Raw genomic sequence first — 16231 nt, 5'->3', positions numbered from 1 at the left:
GTAAACGGCTTTTCGTCGTTTTTTCTCGAAAAGCCGTTTACCCTACTACATACGGGCTATTGAGATTATGTACACAATAAATTAGGTTTGATGAGCGATGCAGTACATAGACACAATGAATGGCTACTTAATCATTGTATTAGGTACTTACGTTAAAAAAAAGCATCGCAAAAGATATACGTCTTGTATGACTCTACCAACGCTGCAGCCTCTTCTGTACAAGCCGGGTAGACGCGTGCACAGACCTTCCATTTTCTATTTTTCCAAATGCTCAGACCATCTATGCTCGGACGAAAAAATACATACTGTATTCCTGGTGAATTTAATTAGCACATTCACGACTGAGATGAAGCGCTAGTATGTCGTGTTTTTGTACTTTACCTACTAGTAGAGAGCTTCACAGAGACAGGCATGCCTAAAGATTGCATCAACGCAGTTAAAGATGTGCTTCCAGCTGTCGCTTACCTAAAACGCAGTGCACGCCTCAGACCCCTCGGACGACGTCGACAGAGGACAGATAGCGTATCTAATGAACGCAGGTTCGTTCATATACTCCTCTTCCGCTTTGACACCGCTGCTAAAGCTAATGTAGCAGCGAACTGGTAATAAATATCCGTTTCGATTTTCCTTAAAAATAGAGAAACAGAATCTTTTAACCAAAATTCAAACCTCTAAGTGCTCGTGCTAACGATTTCCTGTGAAGCAAAGTTACACGACGGCTGCATGCTTATTCCAGAAGAGCTATCCGTAATATTGAACTAGAAGCCGCCTTTTATAAAAATCATATGATTAGCCAAAGTAAGTCACTCACCACTTGCATCGAATCTGAAGGCCAAAAGACACTAACTGAAGAACCGCTTACTTTCATAGACGAATTAGTTTGACCTTTAGAAAAAAACACGAGTTTTTTGTTTTAAAAAAACGGACGCTTTTCCATGCGTACCATCAAAAGAAAACGCTGGAAATTCGTAGCCGAAATACGGAATGAGACGGTCGTTGGCAACCAAGCTAGTCTAAAGAAAAATGGTAAAAAGCAAAAGTTTTTAAAAGTACGTGCGTCCTAAATTTACGTACTACGATTTTCTCCGGTGTTACGGTAACGTCTTCGCGAAGGACAGAGTAGTGAAACTCAGATTTATTACCAAGCATCCAGTTAATCGAAAACGACGCCTTTGACTGGCTTGCTGATATTGACTAGAGCAGAACGTCATATATGATATCATTGATGCTTCGTTTCCTGACGACCGATACCGTTAGGGAATACTTGATGCCTTGTAGATATCCAACTTGAGAAAGCGAAGTCCAAGACTTGTTCGTGTCGTTGTACCAGATAGGAGATATAGAAAGAGGACCTGATTGCTCGGCACTTCCAGAAGTCGGCATGATAAGCGGCTGAACATTAGGAGTGTGAATGCGGGTTAGGCCCTAGCCAGGAACTGTGTACAGTTTACCGGTCTTTTTAGTGAGATAACAAGCTCACCGTGCTATCGTAATGAGGGTCGGCTTCTGTTTCGTATTCGAGATACATTCCGCCGACGTTGACAAAAATTTTGTGAAATTCAGGAATCTGCGTGAAAGAGAGTCTTGAACTCAATTACACCGTACCTACCTTTTGCAAACGTACGTCAAAAACAAACCCTCCAACTTCGGCTGGCGTAGGGCCTTCCGCAATGCTGTCATTGCAATACAAGAGCGCTGTAGCCAACATGCCGGCAGGAACCAAATTATAATTAGAGAAATACGAATATTTCTAAAAGTGAAATATAAATAATATTTGAGCTCTCTCATGACGCACCTCGTATCCATGTCTCAACTTCGGATCAAACCTGTTTTTGACGATGTACAAAGCTCCATTACGCATTCTATACCATAAAATGACGTTGTGACAATGAAACCCAACGGCTCACCTCCATCGTCTCAATGAGCCCAAGGCAAGGTGAGCGGCTCGCTTAAAAGCTCCGGCAGTGACCATGTCTCCTACAAGGTGTGATGCTGTTAAAATATCGCCCTGTTGTTTTTGTTTACCATCTTTCGCAAACTTGCTTGCAAAAAGTTCATATGTCACCGTCTGCACTGCTTCATTCCACTGATGCTGCGAGCTGCGACCTCTGAAATGTCCAGAATCTAATTCCTTATTAAACCAATATAACCACTCACCCTGTTGGCATTTCACCCCACGGTGACTGCATTAGAAGAGAAACCCACGCACCTCGCCTCAAGAGCGTCTGTAGCAGTAGCTTTCGTGTGAAATTTACCCAAACGCTGTAAAGAACTTACTGGAAGAACATCAGAATAGCTAAGATTGTATCCCATTTCCATCATTACAGCCAAATACTTTCGTGGATAGTGATCGTACGGCATGGGATTGAGATAAGAATCATAGCCGCTACGATCCTGGTATTGCCCTGTAGATATAATACAAAATATGTTTGGCACGGCTGAGCTCTATCCTTTAGAAACCGTTTGCTGTGAAATGCTTCATCTGATCGTTGAGTACGAGCTGAAGCCACTCGGTGCTGTTTGTAAAACCCATTTTGAAACGCATGTACTAAAAATGAGATAGAGTAAAATTGTTAAGGATGACACAGCAACGTGCCTCGCCTGTCAAAGCAACGGTAGCCCAGTTGTTCGACGCCGGTTTGTACGTCTTCTTCGGATCAATTGCAGTTAAGAGACTATCCCACATGCCTACCAACTTCTTATCCACGTGATCCTTTAGATTTGCATAGGCAAACAGAGAAGGCATCGTAAAGAAATTGCACTGGTCCTGAGAGCAATTGGCAGTGGCGAGTTCTGTCAAAGATCGCGTCAGTGCGCGAGATGCTTGCTCAACGAGATCGGAATCCCCAGTGACGTAGCCGGTTGAAATGAGAGTAGAAGCCGCGTTTGCAAAGCAAGGAGTAGAATGCCTTTATACAAGACTCGAAAAAAGCTTAGGTCGTTATTTATGATTTACCCCATTTCTTTGTTTTCGTATGGATCAATAATACTGCCATCTGGAGCTTGATGTTGTCTAAAGAAGTCAACTATGCCTTTGATTGTCTCCAAGTACGTAGTCGAGTTGAATCCCGTGGGTTCTGGAGCCGATGCATTGTGCAGAGCCGCGATTGCAGCCTGTACGGTCTCGTTGAGAGGAAACGCCGGCTCCTCAAAGTCAGAGACAACCGAAGAAGCTGCAAGAAGCAAAAGAAGGAACGATCTCATTACGAACTCACGTGAAGAAAAAATATCACGTGCTATTCCTTATTGCATATGATGGGACGATTGATTGTTGACATCTTGCAGTAAACTAAAAACATATGTCACAAAGATTTGTCAAACAAAGAGCCAGAACCTAATCGTTACTGCTGGATCATCTAGTCCAAAAACCAGAGTTGATAACTGCATATATATATATTATATATATATATATATACATATATTACTGCTAGACTCTTTTAATTGCCTCTACTATTCGACTTACAGCAGCACGCGCCTAAAATACACTGCACAGTGCTCGTTACATCTACATCATCTCAAGAAATTAAATTCACTTTTTTGACACGTATGAGTTCGTGTACATTGACCTAGTTGACGGGGAAAGACTCGTACATGTACGAACCGATATGGAAGTGATTAGGTTCCTTTCGTGGACAAGATCATTGCGGATACATATATGCTAATGAGAATTCGTTTAGTGCAGCAGGCTTGAGATACGAAAACACGCAACAAAAATGACGAGCAAATATGTATAGGTATGCTCTTATAATTAGGTAAATGCATAAATATACACTATCTCATTACCGGCATGTCTAGGCGACTTTATACCGGGAATCCCATTTGAATATTTGAGAAAGTTCAAGTTGCATCCGCTGGGTTGAAAGTCAACAAAACAATAATTCCCTATCATTTACAATTATATTGTTACTTACAGTGACGTCGATCTTTGCGTCGTCCATCACTCAAAGTCGACTCGAGAGAATAGGTGAGGCCCCCTTTGAGAGTTCAGTACCACTCGGGCCACGAGACTTCTGCTCGCTACCGCCGCTGTGAACATCGCCTGAACGCATAATTATAACCACAGTGAGACACATCTCTAAGCTTGGTTTCGATCGTCTGACAACAGCATTTGACCGACGACGGAGGAAAACCGGGCCTCGATAGAGCGACGCGTCGCGGCTCTCGCGCGATGGGGAACGACTGGAACGCGTGGACTTCTGCGACTCAGAGTAGACCGTCGTAGTACCTTCGATTAACTTGCGCGCGCCAGCCTTTTCTTCTGTTTCGAAATTCGAAAAACTGTTTGTGGGTCCTCTTAGAGGGCCTCACTTTTCTTTATAGACTTCATCGCCTAACAAAGTACTTTGGAAAAACAGTCCACCGTCACCGCAAGGTGTCCCGATGAAAAATTCAGTCAAAAGAATTAACTTTTCATTGACGGTTACCCGGATGTTGATTCTCCACGCAGATTTGATCCAAGGATTTGATCGGCACTTGCTCCTGGGCAGGGGCCCGCTCTCGAAATCGCCGGTGTCGTGCCATGATCGGCGAAAACGTACGGTCTCTAGGGTGGGGCGTTCCATACGATCGAGCGTCACTGCGTTGGAAGCGAAATAGCGAAGCAACGCTTCCCTCAGCCAGGGATAATTTTTATCTCTGCTTCAGCCGAGGACGCAGTGCAGATTGCCCTACGCCATCGTCGTCGAAAGGTCGAGAGAAATGGAAAAGACAGTTAGATAACGTCTTATCTGGATAATTTTCTGATGCTTTTTTTCTAGGTTATCTGATGTGCCAGGGTGATGGCTAGGAGGAACACGAAGACGTCGTTATTGACAGTTCGCTGATAGGAATGCTGTCGTTTTCCTTGGAGATTCAATGGCAGGTCTCTATTCTTGTGAATCTTGTGCATGCAACCGTAGATTTTCTTCTTTCTCCCTCAGCTGAGAAAAATATCTGGGACCATAAAATCATTATGATTTTCTGCACAATCTCGCTAGAACTTTGCGCATGCGTGAGTTTCTCTGGGCCAAGCAGCAGCTTCTCTCAGTCTACGCTATTCAACGAAGACTACGTGAGTTCAATATGCTTTATTGTCGTCTTGGCTAGCTGGTAAACTGAGGCGAGCGGGTCCCCTTCTTATAACGTACGTCGCAAAGAGGAAACCGGTTGCGCGCGTGAGCGGAGGCGACCAAGACGCGGCAAACTCAGTGTGCCTTATTTCTATTTGCCTGCTCATGGAGTTCGTTCACTCCGTTGGCATCTACGGCTCGCGTTTTGTGTGGTTCTTGCACCTACTATTTCCTACATGTACGCTTCTATCATAGATATTCTTTATATCTATGGTGTTAGCATCAAGGCTAGACATACAGCAGACCAGTGACGTCACTATTTAACAAAAAACGTTGTTTTAGCAACAAAGCATAGGCTCAAACGTGTAATAAACAAAATAAAAAGTCAGCTACTGACAGCTGCCAGAGAACTTCGAGTAAGACCCGGTCGAACTCTAACAAAGCGCCTCTTTGTCAGACAGGCAATTTTGTGCACCAAAAGCGGACAGTAGCGACGACAAATCTTCTCAAACTCAGACGGCTTAGCAAGGGTACCGTCAAAAAATACTGACGGTATGCCCACTTCCAAAAGAAGGGTCATATCAACATTTTTAACAGACAAATGCTGCACGACTATCTCTTCGAAGTGGTCGTTGCCATCGAGAAGTTTCACGCTATCGACATGACTAACCGTTCCCAATTGATCGTTCATGTTGACTTTGTTGACATGAACGCATGATTTGATTTCGTCATAGAGAATCTCGCCCATGTCAGAGGAGACGTTACCGACAGCGGCAGAAAAGACAAATGGACCCGGAACAAGTATGTCGGTTGACCGAAATCTCACTGCGTCGTGATGGTGAGGATTTGTGATTTCCATTAAACGACAGAGGCCACGTGTTTGGCTCTCACCTAGAACGTTTGTCAGTTCATGAACGACGAGTTGGCCAGCGACAAGAGCAGGTTGACTCACATGGGGCAGAAGACGTTCCATTGGCTGACAAACGACAAATTTTTCATGTGGAGAATCAGCCGATTTTAGCAGCGTCGGTTGAGGTTTTGCCTCCTTTTCCGGCAGCGGCGGAACTAGAACAAGCGTTTTGTCGTCAGAGAACATGGTTTTTTTCGTTGCCTGAAAAACGACGTCGTCGTACTGATTCACAAGCCAGTGAATTGAGCGGACGACGACATTGCTTTCGCCGTCGCGTCCGATTTTTTTCTCGGCGTCGACGGAATAAAGGAGAGCGCGCAGCGTGTCGCCAGCGACGACGTTGCGCCACTGGAAAGCGTCGTACAAGCCGAGGTGAACGCGCGCCTGCCGACTGAAGTCGGACACGGTGAAGGCAAGACTCATGCAGGCGAGCATGTGAAAGGGAAGAGCCAAATTGCCGTTACTTCGATTGGCGCTGTTCCACGGACTAGGCACTCGTCCGAAACTTGATTCCCACGCCGATTTCCATGCGTCGGTAATTGTCACCTCGCTCGCCGTCGAAACGACTTCGCCTAGACGAACCTCTGTCGTCCTTCGCGGACACGTCGGGTCGAGAAGACGATCGGACGACGCGTTGAGATGGATCGTCTTCTCGACCACATTGTGTCGCTCAAGCATGCGCTTGGCTTTCGCGACGTGAGGCGGCCCAATCATCTCGCGGCTCTCCTGCGCTGACTTGCGAACGGTCCCAAGCGCAGCCGAATCCCCAGTACCAATAACTCTTTGGGCCCATTTCACTTCGTCGGGGTTGTAGGCGAAAATGCTGTTTGCTTGGGCGACTTGAGCAAGCGACAGGCACGCGCTGCCGGCGTAGCCAGATCGTCGCATTCGTCGGCAAATTGACTCGAATCCGGCGTGATCGTCGAGCCACGTGTAGGCGCCCCAGATCGGCTCGATTCCGGCCGCTCTCGCCGCCAGCGCCGCCGTGCCGAAAAAGGCGTTGAACGCGTACGAGTCGTCGTCGCATAGAGCGACGGCAGCCAAGTCGCCGGAGCCCACCAGCAGCGCGACGGTGCGCGACGATGCGCGAACGATGTCGTAGATTTGAAAGAGAGCTCGCGGTGTTTCGGCCATGAGCATAAGTCGAATGGATCCCTGTCGAATCGATTGGTTCGCTTCGGCGCGCGCTACCAGCGCATCGACTCGACGAACGAGCGCTGCCGTTTCGACTTTAGGCACGACAAAGCCGGCGAGACCGGGTCGAACGAGCGCCGAGATATCGTCCTCGAGAAGCGTAGGATCATTGTCGTCGTTGTTTATGCGGACGAAAAGACGGTTCGTGGGAATACTAATAGCGCCGCTTCTCAGCGCTTCGGCGTAATCAGCGCGAACGCCTGCCTTGTGGGCGTGGGAAACCGAGTCCTCGAGATCGAGAACGACGATGTCCGGGCGACGTTCAATTGCTTTGTCCATCGCTCCGCGTTTGGCGAAAAGCCAAGATCGTGCTAGGTGATAATGGCATCGCTTTACAAACATAAAACGAAAACGCAGGTGAGCCATTTTCTTCTTAGCTGTCCGGGCATATGTGATAAACATGAGTATAGAACTTACTAGAGAAAGCCGGGATGCAAAGCATAAAGGTCTCCTCAGAAACGTTGGTCCCAAAGAGAAGATATTCATCACAGAACGGTGTGTGCTTATCTGTGCTTGGCACGTGGTTTCTAGTTTCACCATGCAGTGTGGGATGAGGATGCACCCTGCATGCGCACCTAGACCACGTGAAGAACAATGGACGGCGTCAGCACTAGCGAGGAACCCATTCTGAGCACTGACGACGAATCGACGGCGCTTTCTCCTGCTGAAAGACGTCGGATTGGTGAGCTAACGGGCAGTTTTTATCTACCGTACTTCCGTCTTCACTGGTTGCGTCCATTCGAGACAAACCCTTGCCGAGGCGGCGTTCTACTCGTAACGCTCACGATTTTCGGCTTTCTTGGTCGAATTGTCTTCTTTTCTCCTTACATTCACACGATTTTTCAAGACGACGATGATAGGACGGACGGGACGAAACACGTTCAAACGAGCCTCTACGCAGTCAACGTCTTTTTCACGCTCGCTCGCTTCGTAGCAAGTTTCGTGTTTGCCCTGCTCGCCTGGCTAGGCAATCGCAGCGACGTCTCGTGGCGACCACCTGTACGTCTTGGCCTTCTCATCGTCATTGGTCTTCTCAACTATGTCGCACTCACCCTCCTCACGTACGCGAGTCCGCCCAATCGAACGCGACCCTCACTCCAACCCATTCTCGGCGCTTCGCTCGTTATCTACACAGTCATTCTTCAGCGGTTTTATCTCAAAAAGAAGATAGATTGGAGGCGTTATGCCTGCACGTGCGTTGTCCTATTCGGTCTCGTTGTCACTCTCTTGCCGACTTTTATCGGCTTCGGCAGGAACAGCATTGAAACTCCCTGTAACGGCTCTACCAACTCTTCGTCTTCTACAAACTCTTCGTCTTCTACATCTGAAGCCGTATGGACAACCGTTTACTTAATTGCTTTCTTACCGCGTGCGCTACTCGTCGTTATGGCGCGAGGCGAATTGCAAGGTAGACGTGGAAAGCAGGTTCACCTTGCCATCTTCATGTTCTACGTCAATTTGATCATGCTCGTCTGCGTTCTGCTCAGCTTTTGGATATCGTTTATCCCGTACGTCGGAGAAGACGATCCGGCAAAGAGGACGATTTCCTATGTTGGAATTGCTCTGCGCCAGGGCCTCTCCTGTTCACTTGGTCGCGCACCCTCATCAAACAATGGAACAATTTTTCAGGATTTTGCTGAGTCGTCTTGTCAATTTCCGGCTATTTACGGCTGGGTTTCCGCTGTGTCGAACAATTTTGCCGCATTGGGAACTTTTATGTTGGTGAAGCACGCAGAAGATGCCATCTTCTCGATGCTTGTGTCAGTGTTGGCTACTCCCATTGGGTACCTTGTGTGGATCCTCTTCTGGCTCTCATGCCAAGTAATTAATTCTTATTAGGTAAAATACAAATTTAAATCCCGGTCTTTTAGGCAAAAATCGACTTTCATCCTCATTTTGATGGTGGATCAGGCTGTGTTCTGGCAGGGCTTGCTTTCGTCGTTCCTGGAGTTTTTCTGTACAAACACCTAGGAAGAAAAAAATCTGCTCGTAGCCTAGACACAGTCGCCAACTGAAGTTTCCTGACAATCTTTTTTCTGGTGTGTCCGTGAGGTAAGACATCGGTGTCAAACTATTCAATTTCTGTCCGTTGCTCGTTTGCCGCTGCATTTTGTTGATCTAAAGCATGATTCAATAAAGAATTAAACTCTGATACTGGGACGGCGTCTCAGGTTTGGGATCTAGCTTACCTAACGGCGCGCAGCGATATGCGTTTTATCTCCTGTTTATTTATCCTTGTTTATTCTCAGTAGATCGATCTCCAAACGAGGCTCTTCGACCGGTTCGACGCCGTCGTAAAGATAATGTAAGATTCAGTGCAAATGTTGATTTTCTCGACGATTTCTTGCAGATGAATCCGGCTGATGCTTCTACGGAGACCGGTGAGGTTTCGAGAATGAGCGGCATGACATATTGCATGAAGTGGTGGCTGGCTTTGATTTTGGCATTACACTAGCAGTAGCTGTAGCAACAGTAGCAGTAGTACTATATATAGTACCAACGATTTACGTTTTTTTCCGACCCAATGGCTCTACAAAGGCTACTGTCGCTTACGACAATCAAGTAAAAACGTCGAGTTCTCCCGAAGAGTACGAAAAGTACGAAGAAGCAGTTGCAATTGCAACGGGCGACGGATTAACTGCTTATATGCTAGAAACGGCAATCACCGACGTTGCAGGAAAACACTGCAAAAAACTGTGGGATGCTCTAGAATTTCAGGATAGCGAGGATAACTCTAAAGAGCCGGGAAATTGGGCAGTAAAGAAATTGCTTTCAACATTTCAAGATCAAATTTTCTAGTTCGACGAAAATGATAAACGCTTGCTTGAAGATTAGGGTGCTCGGCCTTTTGCTGGAAAAATGAGTAGTTTAGAAGGTTGACATTGATTGTTTGTTTACAATTATTCATTACCGTGTTTTGTTTGATAAGCTCGATTTTTTGAAATTTCAGTTTGTCTGATACTTTTTATTTGCGTTTATTATTTTGTAATCCCAGTGTATTGAGGAATTGTTAGTCAAACATCTGCAGTACGCGTCTATAGATGCAGCTAACTGTCTCTCACGTTCTTGATAGCGTTGCTAAATCAAATCTGACATGACTTCCTCCATAGATTGAAGCTATAGAAGGTGCTAGCGGTGCTGTTATTTCTCTGTTCCCACGTTTCACGAGACCAGTTCGCGTCTAATAATGACGTCAGATCACGTGATCACGGGAAACAGTGTCAAAGAAATTGAGAATAAGCCGACGGTTAGGCCCAGGAATCGGCTTCCTGCAACGTCTGCCTACTTCATCATCTCGCGCTGGAACAACTTCGGCTACTGGGCCCCCTTCTAAGGTACTCAGGCGAGTCAGAGCGCCGACTCGTGGCTGACGACGTCGCTAATCTAGAAGAACGACGGCCAAAGGAAACCGGTTGCGCGAGTATCGCGCAATTAATCGCGCGTACGTGCGTGCGTCTTGGTCGCCTAGCTCCGCGTTTTTGTGTGCCTGTGTCACAGTCAGACATCAGCATCAAGTAGCCAAGCGGCGCTCCGCGGGCTTTACCTTCGTAATTGCTTTGAAAACTAGCGATTGAACGCAGGAATCTGCTTCGATCCTGCGCGTCTGCATGCCTATACTTCATCATCTCGCCCTGGAACGCAGAGCCGACTCGACGTTGCTATGCTACACAGAACGGTGAAATGTCCCGTACAGGAGACGACCAAGACGCCTCTTTCTAATCGTTTTGCTATCGTCAATTGCAATTTTTTGAGAAGTCCTTTCTGGTTTGGTTTGACTTACACCTCGCAGTTTCTTCAGCATATTGTGCTCTGCAAGCCTTCCCAGTTTGGGTCTTTATTATAGCAGATGCAGTGTACCTTTTCATCATTTTACACCAGACCCAAGCAGCAATTCTTAGGTACGGTATATCTTGATGAGATGCAATGAACACTACTAAAAGTGAAAATTTTTCTCTGGCTTGTTCTGCCGCTAAGTCTGATATGCCTACATATACTTTGGTTTTCTAACGAGAGTGCGCTTAATTAATACAAGAGTAATCGATTTCTGAAAATCTTATTTGTATTTCTGAAAATCTTATTTGTAGGTCAGAAGAGGATCTGGCAAAGCTTTTTCACATCTAAAGGTTGGACATTATTGACACAGACAGCTCTATTTTCAATAGTCTTCCTATTTCAGAACGATTTTTTTCAATTTCCTTTACATGGTGTCGCTTCCGCCTTTTTTCCAGTTGATTTTTCGGCGAAGAACTTGTGGTGTCATATTGGCTTCACTTGTTCTATGACGCCCAGACGATTTTTCGCATTAGAGATCAAAAGCTACAGTTCGGCGTGCACCGTCAAGTATTCCGCAGCCCCGCTACGGCGACACGAATCGGCGTCGGTGTCGCCTTCACGTGAGACTGTGATGAAGGTTACGGTACGTTCATATTCACAGCATGTCGTCTTAGGTTCGGTAGATCGACGGTTTTATTACCGCAATTTCACTTGATTATCGTGGTCAGTTTGTACTGCAGTAGTTTTTTTCATCATAAGTAAGCGATTTTACCTGAATCTTCGCTTTTTTTCTAATGAACGTCGTTGGCGTACGAAGCTAGACGACTTCTGTAATACAATCCGTGGTAATACGTAATTCAGCGGTCACATCTAGTCACATGTCTACGGGACATCTATCGAAGTGAAAGCGACCTCGATACCGACCGCGCTGCCCTCTCTGCACAGAGAAGCGAAAATTTGAGTTAGGGTAAGTCGGATCTAAAAGAAGACCGGCCGTCCGAGGCAGTTCCGCGTCGTCATCTACAGAGCGTGCTTGAGCGTGCTTGCCCCGTGTGTTTGAAGAGGCGTAGAAGGCTGTAGATTTGGCAAGGAGTTAGCATCTTCCCAGTTATGTCTCCGTTGTGACGTCGTTCGGGCCTGGGTAGCATATGCACACCCACTAGGACTCGTTATGTATAGACTACTGATTAAATAATTAATTGTTATAATTAAAACATTTAATAATCTTTTTGTCGTCGTTGTTAAGGCAGCAGCTATACTGCCTTGTTGGGGAGTGTCCAGCCTCGGGTGAAGCCATCGAATCATATTATTAGAGATAGCCTCTTATTTCTATTATCTTATTTAATTAATCAGCTTTTTTTGTTATTGCCTAGAACACTGGAAAGATACAAACGCTCTTGAAGTTTTATATTCAGGAAGAAGGGCATGACAACTGCAACTCTGACTGTGACTGCACATCAGCGTGAGTCAGCCAAACTCTGTTAATTAGAGAGAGCCCTTATGCTTTACTTTAGATGCGTCTGTGCTTCTCGTCTCTGCAGACAGCAAAAATGATCGAAAACGATCCAATATTGTTTACAAAGAACTGGGTCGTCACGTGACCGTCTATGACGTTTTTGATTGGCGATTTTCAGCGGAAAAACGAGACGAAGCTCTCAAAGACACGACTTTCACGCACGTCCTCATTCTCGTCACGTCTTACTTCATTTCAACATGGCCTAACAAGGATGTTGAAAATCTACTTGGAAACGAAGCGTGTGTCTTCATTTTCCTGCTCGTGGACGTAGCAGAGAACGAATTCAAAAAGACATGCGCTGGGTTAATAAAGCGCTCGTTATCTGTTACGTTTCAGTTTTTGGAGGACATTCAGTGGGCTGCTCGGTCTCTGAGTGAAGTGCTGTCCCAACCTCGTATAGACGGTGATTTCAATGCGTTTTGCAATCTAATGAGCTCTGAATCGGATATCACTGTTGTTGGTAATTCAAATGGTATGCTTATCCAAGGAATAATTTATTGTTGTTTTCAGCTCAGAATGGCCCTAAGCTAGGACTGTCAAGTGCAGATGCTGGCACGTTAGGGCTTGTAAGAGAAAGAAGCGCATGCCTTACTGTGTTTTTCTTTAGGCCTTCGTGGGCAGGCGAAAGAAGATGAAGCGGGAGCTAATTTGATGCAGAGTAGCAGCCCCCTTCCCCCTCTGCTAGATGGAAATAAAGATGTTCCAGGCGAGTTATACTTTAGCTCTACCCATTATTTGAGCGATTAGTTAATTAACTAAAAGCCGATCATTCTCGGGACGATTAATAAAACATGACGTCATCACGTTTCTTCCGGGGAGGGCTCATAATTAAGGTCACGCGTGAGCTCTCGCCACAGGGTTGTACGAACGTTGCCGCGTTGTCTCGGCAGAAAACTCTACGTTTTTTATAAGTTGGGGACTCGGAGTTTCGGATTGTTCATCAATTTCTACCGTTATTGCCTTTGATAGGAAGCAAAGCTAAAGAGAAAGACGTGCCAACGCTTTCAATGAAACAACCGGAGGGCGAAGGCTTTCCTACGGAGGAAATTTCACCCGAATCCGTATTCTTGCCTGAAGGTGATCATTAGTTTGCTTACACAAATAAAACCGAATTATTCCGTTGTCACAGCTTCGTCAAGTGATTTGCAAGAATCAAGTATCGGTGTTGGCGGTGGTAAGCTAATCTCGTCGCGATTGTCCGATCTGTGTACGATTTACGACCTGGCCCAAATACCTAGATCATGAGATAGTGGCTTTGGTTCGCCAGTCACTTGCCGGAATTGCCGCCGAATTGATGGCGTCTGTAAGCGAAACGCAAGAAGAGAATTTGAAAAGCCAAGCCCAAGTGAAGGCAGCTCTTGAAGAGTTGAATAGGCAATTTCATCAGCCAACCAAGGAGGCGCAACCTTCCGTGGTTAGCTCGTTGACAGACGCTTCAAAGCCTTCTCGTTTTAAAACGAACGCAGAAGGTCTCGATCTTCACGCGGATCACTATGCTCACAGACTTCTCAAACGGATGCCGATGCATCATCGACGCCGGAGGCAACAGAAGGCAGTGCAAGACGTGAAAAGGAAAAGAAAGTCTACCTAACACCGTCGGAGTTTACTAAACTTCAGAGATTAGCCGAAGGGTCCATGCCATTGCTGAATCGAACCCGCAAAAAAGGGACAAATATGTTAGGAGAATTTTACGAATCTTGAAGCTTGATACCCGTACCGGACCCAAGCCTTCGGTCGTTCGACGTTCTAGACCTCTCCGCAGAGAGGAGGAATCCGGTATTGGCAGTTCAGCTCGAGAGGAGGCCTCCTCTGACGAGGCTGCTTCACTTTCAGTCGTCTCCTCTTCCTACTCCCAAGGCAAGAGTAACTTAAGTTTGCATGTCAACGAACAGGCAGTTGTAGCGAAAAGGGTGGAGTCGAATTCTGTCACAGTTGGTGAAAGTGGAGGTAAGGTGGTTCTCCGCAAGAGTGGCACCGTCTTGAGAGTGCCGCCTGGCGCTTTGGACGGCGATCGCGAACTGACCTTGTCGATGTTTCGTCAGTCATTGGGAAAAGGCGGACAGCTAACCGCGCTTGAGCTGTTGCCTCATGGTACTAAATTCAAAAAGACAGTTACCGTCGAGCAAAAATTGAAGTTTCACGAGCGGCCTGGAAACACGTGCGTGAAAGTTCGTTTAGCCTTTTTCTACGGCAGGGGCCTAACAGAGGAAACGTACCGGCCTATGGGAATAATTGACAGTGATAGCGACTCAGAGTCGCCTTTAGGTTACAAGAAAATGTCACTTGGCTTGAGTTCGAGTCGTGATTCGTATGAGTTTCAGTCCCGTAGTCTTTGCATTGTATGTCGAGTCGATTTCGCTGATACGTTTGTGACGAAAATTCGTTTGTTTGGTAAGCCTAAGTCGGGAGCTTTGAAAGAGCTCCGTTTGCTTGCCGTTGCTTCGTGTAGCTGCGAGGAGCGCCACGAAGAAATTGAAGAGCGAGAGAAAAAGAAAGGTTTCACTTTCAGCACAGAACTGTGTGACGTTACGGACATGCGCCGAACTGCTACGGATCAAAGGATTGACTTCGTTCTTCACGAAGACGAGGAAGAAACCTGGTCTTTACGCGGGACCATGTCTTTTATGATGCATCAGTTTCTCCATATTCTTGACTGCAATCATCCATTCGATTTCAAACAGGAATGCCGCCTCAAATTAAAGGAAGAAGCCGAAAGGTCAAATGACTCTCTTACAGTTCACTTGGTCTGTCAACGCGAAGACGGAAAGAATGAGAGGCACTTGATTCTTGCAGAGACTTCATCTAATGATGTTGCACAGGCAGGACACACAGAGCAAAGTGAGCCGCAGCTTTTCTCTGATTCAGATGGTGGTCCCGACTCAGGTTTGGGAGATAGCTTATCTAACGGTGTGTAGCAATGCGCCTTATCTCCTGTTTATTTATCTTTGTTTATTCTCAGTAGATGGATCTCCAAACGATGTTCTTCGTGAAAATAAAGTAAGATTCAGTGCAAAGGTTGATTTTCTCGACGACTTCTTGTAGATGAATCCGGCTGATGCTTCTCGGGACACCGACCAATCTAGAGACCTTGCAAAAAAGAGCGACATAGCATATCGCAAGAAGCTGCTGCGGGTTTTGGGATCACTAGCAGTAGTAGTAGCGGCACTAGCAGTAATACTATATATAGTACCAACTATCTTCCGATCCAATGGCTCTACAAAGGCTACTGTCGCGTACGACAATCAAGTAAAAAAGGCGAGTTCTCCTGAAGAGTACGAAAAGTACAAAGATGCAGTTGCAATTGCAATAACAGACGGATTTACTGCTAACATGCTAGAAACGGCAATTACCGGCGTTGCTGGTAAACATAAACACTGCAAAAAACTGTGGGATGCTCTAGAATTTCAGGATAGCGAGGATCACTGTAAAGAGTCGGGGAATTGGGCAGTGAAGACACTGCTTTCAGCATTTCAAGATCAGTTTGGAACAGATTTTCTAGTTCGACGAAAAATGATAAACGCTTGCTTGAAGATTAGGGTGCTCGGACGTTTGCTGGAAAAACTGAAAGCAGAGCAGCAGTTTTAGAAGGTTATAGGATTGACCAGTCATTTTCATGCTTTAGATGTTTGTTCAGGTACAATCATTTTTGTTGCATAAGCTCGACTTTTGGAAATTGTTAGTCTGGCTGATACTTTTTATTTGCTTTTTTCATTTTTGTGATCCCAGTGTATTGACGTGTTGTAACAGTGATCGAAGGTGTTATTGTTAGCCGTACAGCCGTAATGTTGT

General features: G+C 46.0%; 4 protein-coding genes across 14 annotated transcripts; 2 read left to right on the top strand and 2 right to left on the bottom strand.

The window, feature by feature from the left end:
* Positions 1 to 147: 147 nt before the first annotated feature.
* On the bottom strand, positions 148 to 4413 carry LOC136185501 (uncharacterized). Of its 4 annotated transcripts, XM_065972667.1 has the most exons (22): positions 4309 to 4413; positions 4226 to 4258; positions 3912 to 4039; positions 3784 to 3851; positions 3234 to 3289; positions 2957 to 3173; positions 2597 to 2909; positions 2461 to 2548; positions 2278 to 2405; positions 2158 to 2225; positions 2026 to 2108; positions 1908 to 1977; positions 1796 to 1862; positions 1625 to 1750; positions 1481 to 1567; positions 1252 to 1425; positions 1075 to 1194; positions 944 to 1013; positions 812 to 885; positions 690 to 758; positions 466 to 627; positions 148 to 415 (listed from the first exon to the last, which is right to left on the bottom strand). In XM_065972667.1, exons 6-21 carry the CDS (start codon positions 2959 to 2961, stop codon positions 466 to 468), a joined length of 1704 nt encoding a protein of 567 aa, XP_065828739.1. In that variant the 5' UTR covers positions 2962 to 3173; positions 3234 to 3289; positions 3784 to 3851; positions 3912 to 4039; positions 4226 to 4258; positions 4309 to 4413; the 3' UTR covers positions 148 to 415. The 4 variants fall into 4 exon arrangements, with proteins under 4 accessions (XP_065828739.1, XP_065828738.1, XP_065828737.1 ...); XM_065972666.1 differs by having other exon boundaries at positions 4226 to 4383; XM_065972665.1 differs by lacking the exons at positions 3234 to 3289; positions 3784 to 3851; positions 3912 to 4039; positions 4226 to 4258; positions 4309 to 4413 and having other exon boundaries at positions 148 to 313; positions 382 to 415; positions 2957 to 3209.
* A 930-nt stretch (positions 4414 to 5343) lies between these two features.
* Positions 5344 to 7698, bottom strand: LOC136185497 (uncharacterized). Its single transcript, XM_065972656.1, has 2 exons — positions 7570 to 7698; positions 5344 to 7482 (listed from the first exon to the last, which is right to left on the bottom strand). The coding sequence occupies exons 1-2, from the start codon at positions 7690 to 7692 to the stop codon at positions 5434 to 5436; spliced, it is 2172 nt and encodes a 723-aa protein (XP_065828728.1). The 5' UTR covers positions 7693 to 7698; the 3' UTR covers positions 5344 to 5433.
* On the top strand, positions 7157 to 10162 carry LOC136185499 (uncharacterized). Of its 4 annotated transcripts, XR_010669548.1 has the most exons (6): positions 7157 to 7509; positions 7563 to 8973; positions 9024 to 9204; positions 9402 to 9457; positions 9503 to 9749; positions 9806 to 10162. XR_010669548.1 is itself a non-coding variant. In XM_065972663.1 (4 exons), exons 3-4 carry the CDS (start codon positions 7747 to 7749, stop codon positions 9165 to 9167), a joined length of 1371 nt encoding a protein of 456 aa, XP_065828735.1. In that variant the 5' UTR covers positions 7157 to 7509; positions 7563 to 7647; positions 7697 to 7746; the 3' UTR covers positions 9168 to 9304. The 4 variants fall into 4 exon arrangements, 2 of the variants coding, with proteins under 2 accessions (XP_065828735.1, XP_065828734.1); XR_010669547.1 differs by having other exon boundaries at positions 9503 to 10162; XM_065972663.1 differs by lacking the exons at positions 9402 to 9457; positions 9503 to 9749; positions 9806 to 10162 and having other exon boundaries at positions 7563 to 7647; positions 7697 to 8973; positions 9024 to 9304.
* A 199-nt stretch (positions 10163 to 10361) lies between these two features.
* Positions 10362 to 16210, top strand: LOC136185498 (uncharacterized). 5 transcript variants are annotated; one of them, XM_065972661.1, is made up of 14 exons: positions 10362 to 10487; positions 10541 to 11051; positions 11238 to 11276; positions 11330 to 11546; positions 11601 to 11893; positions 12300 to 12388; positions 12441 to 12902; positions 12953 to 12994; positions 13050 to 13148; positions 13412 to 13519; positions 13572 to 13616; positions 13681 to 15349; positions 15402 to 15439; positions 15485 to 16210. In XM_065972661.1, exons 6-12 carry the CDS (start codon positions 12352 to 12354, stop codon positions 14031 to 14033), a joined length of 1146 nt encoding a protein of 381 aa, XP_065828733.1. In that variant the 5' UTR covers positions 10362 to 10487; positions 10541 to 11051; positions 11238 to 11276; positions 11330 to 11546; positions 11601 to 11893; positions 12300 to 12351; the 3' UTR covers positions 14034 to 15349; positions 15402 to 15439; positions 15485 to 16210. The 5 variants fall into 5 exon arrangements, with proteins under 5 accessions (XP_065828733.1, XP_065828731.1, XP_065828732.1 ...); XM_065972659.1 differs by lacking the exons at positions 10362 to 10487; positions 10541 to 11051; positions 11238 to 11276; positions 11330 to 11546 and having other exon boundaries at positions 11803 to 11893; positions 12173 to 12388; XM_065972660.1 differs by lacking the exons at positions 10362 to 10487; positions 10541 to 11051; positions 11238 to 11276; positions 11330 to 11546 and having other exon boundaries at positions 11817 to 11893; positions 12177 to 12388.
* The last annotated feature ends 21 nt before the right edge of the window (positions 16211 to 16231 follow it).

The sequence above is a fragment of the Oscarella lobularis genome, chromosome 3 (assembly GCF_947507565.1).
Source record: "Oscarella lobularis chromosome 3, ooOscLobu1.1, whole genome shotgun sequence".
Taxonomy (NCBI): Eukaryota; Metazoa; Porifera; class Homoscleromorpha; order Homosclerophorida; family Oscarellidae; genus Oscarella; species Oscarella lobularis.
The sequence above is the reverse complement of the archived record's forward strand: the minus strand, read 5'-3'. Positions and strand labels throughout refer to the sequence as shown.

Coding starts and splice junctions, on each gene's coding strand:
- LOC136185501 (XM_065972664.1), bottom strand. CDS start 3,204: ATGAGATCGTTCCTTCTTTTGCTTCTTGCAGCTTCTTCGGTTGTCTCT. Junction 2,910..2,956: donor TACGAAAACAAAGAAATGGG/GTAAATCATAAA, acceptor TCTTGTATAAAG/GCATTCTACTCCTTGCTTTG. Junction 2,406..2,460: donor GAAGCATTTCACAGCAAACG/GTTTCTAAAGGA, acceptor TTATATCTACAG/GGCAATACCAGGATCGTAGC.
- LOC136185497 (XM_065972656.1), bottom strand. CDS start 7,692: ATGGTGAAACTAGAAACCACGTGCCAAGCACAGATAAGCACACACCGT. Junction 7,483..7,569: donor TTGCATCCCGGCTTTCTCTA/GTAAGTTCTATA, acceptor ATGTTTGTAAAG/CGATGCCATTATCACCTAGC.
- LOC136185499 (XM_065972663.1), top strand. CDS start 7,747: ATGGACGGCGTCAGCACTAGCGAGGAACCCATTCTGAGCACTGACGAC. Junction 8,974..9,023: donor TCTTCTGGCTCTCATGCCAA/GTAATTAATTCT, acceptor CCGGTCTTTTAG/GCAAAAATCGACTTTCATCC.
- LOC136185498 (XM_065972657.1), top strand. CDS start 14,473: ATGTTTCGTCAGTCATTGGGAAAAGGCGGACAGCTAACCGCGCTTGAG. Junction 15,350..15,401: donor GGGAGATAGCTTATCTAACG/GTGTGTAGCAAT, acceptor GTTTATTCTCAG/TAGATGGATCTCCAAACGAT. Junction 15,440..15,484: donor ATGTTCTTCGTGAAAATAAA/GTAAGATTCAGT, acceptor GACTTCTTGTAG/ATGAATCCGGCTGATGCTTC.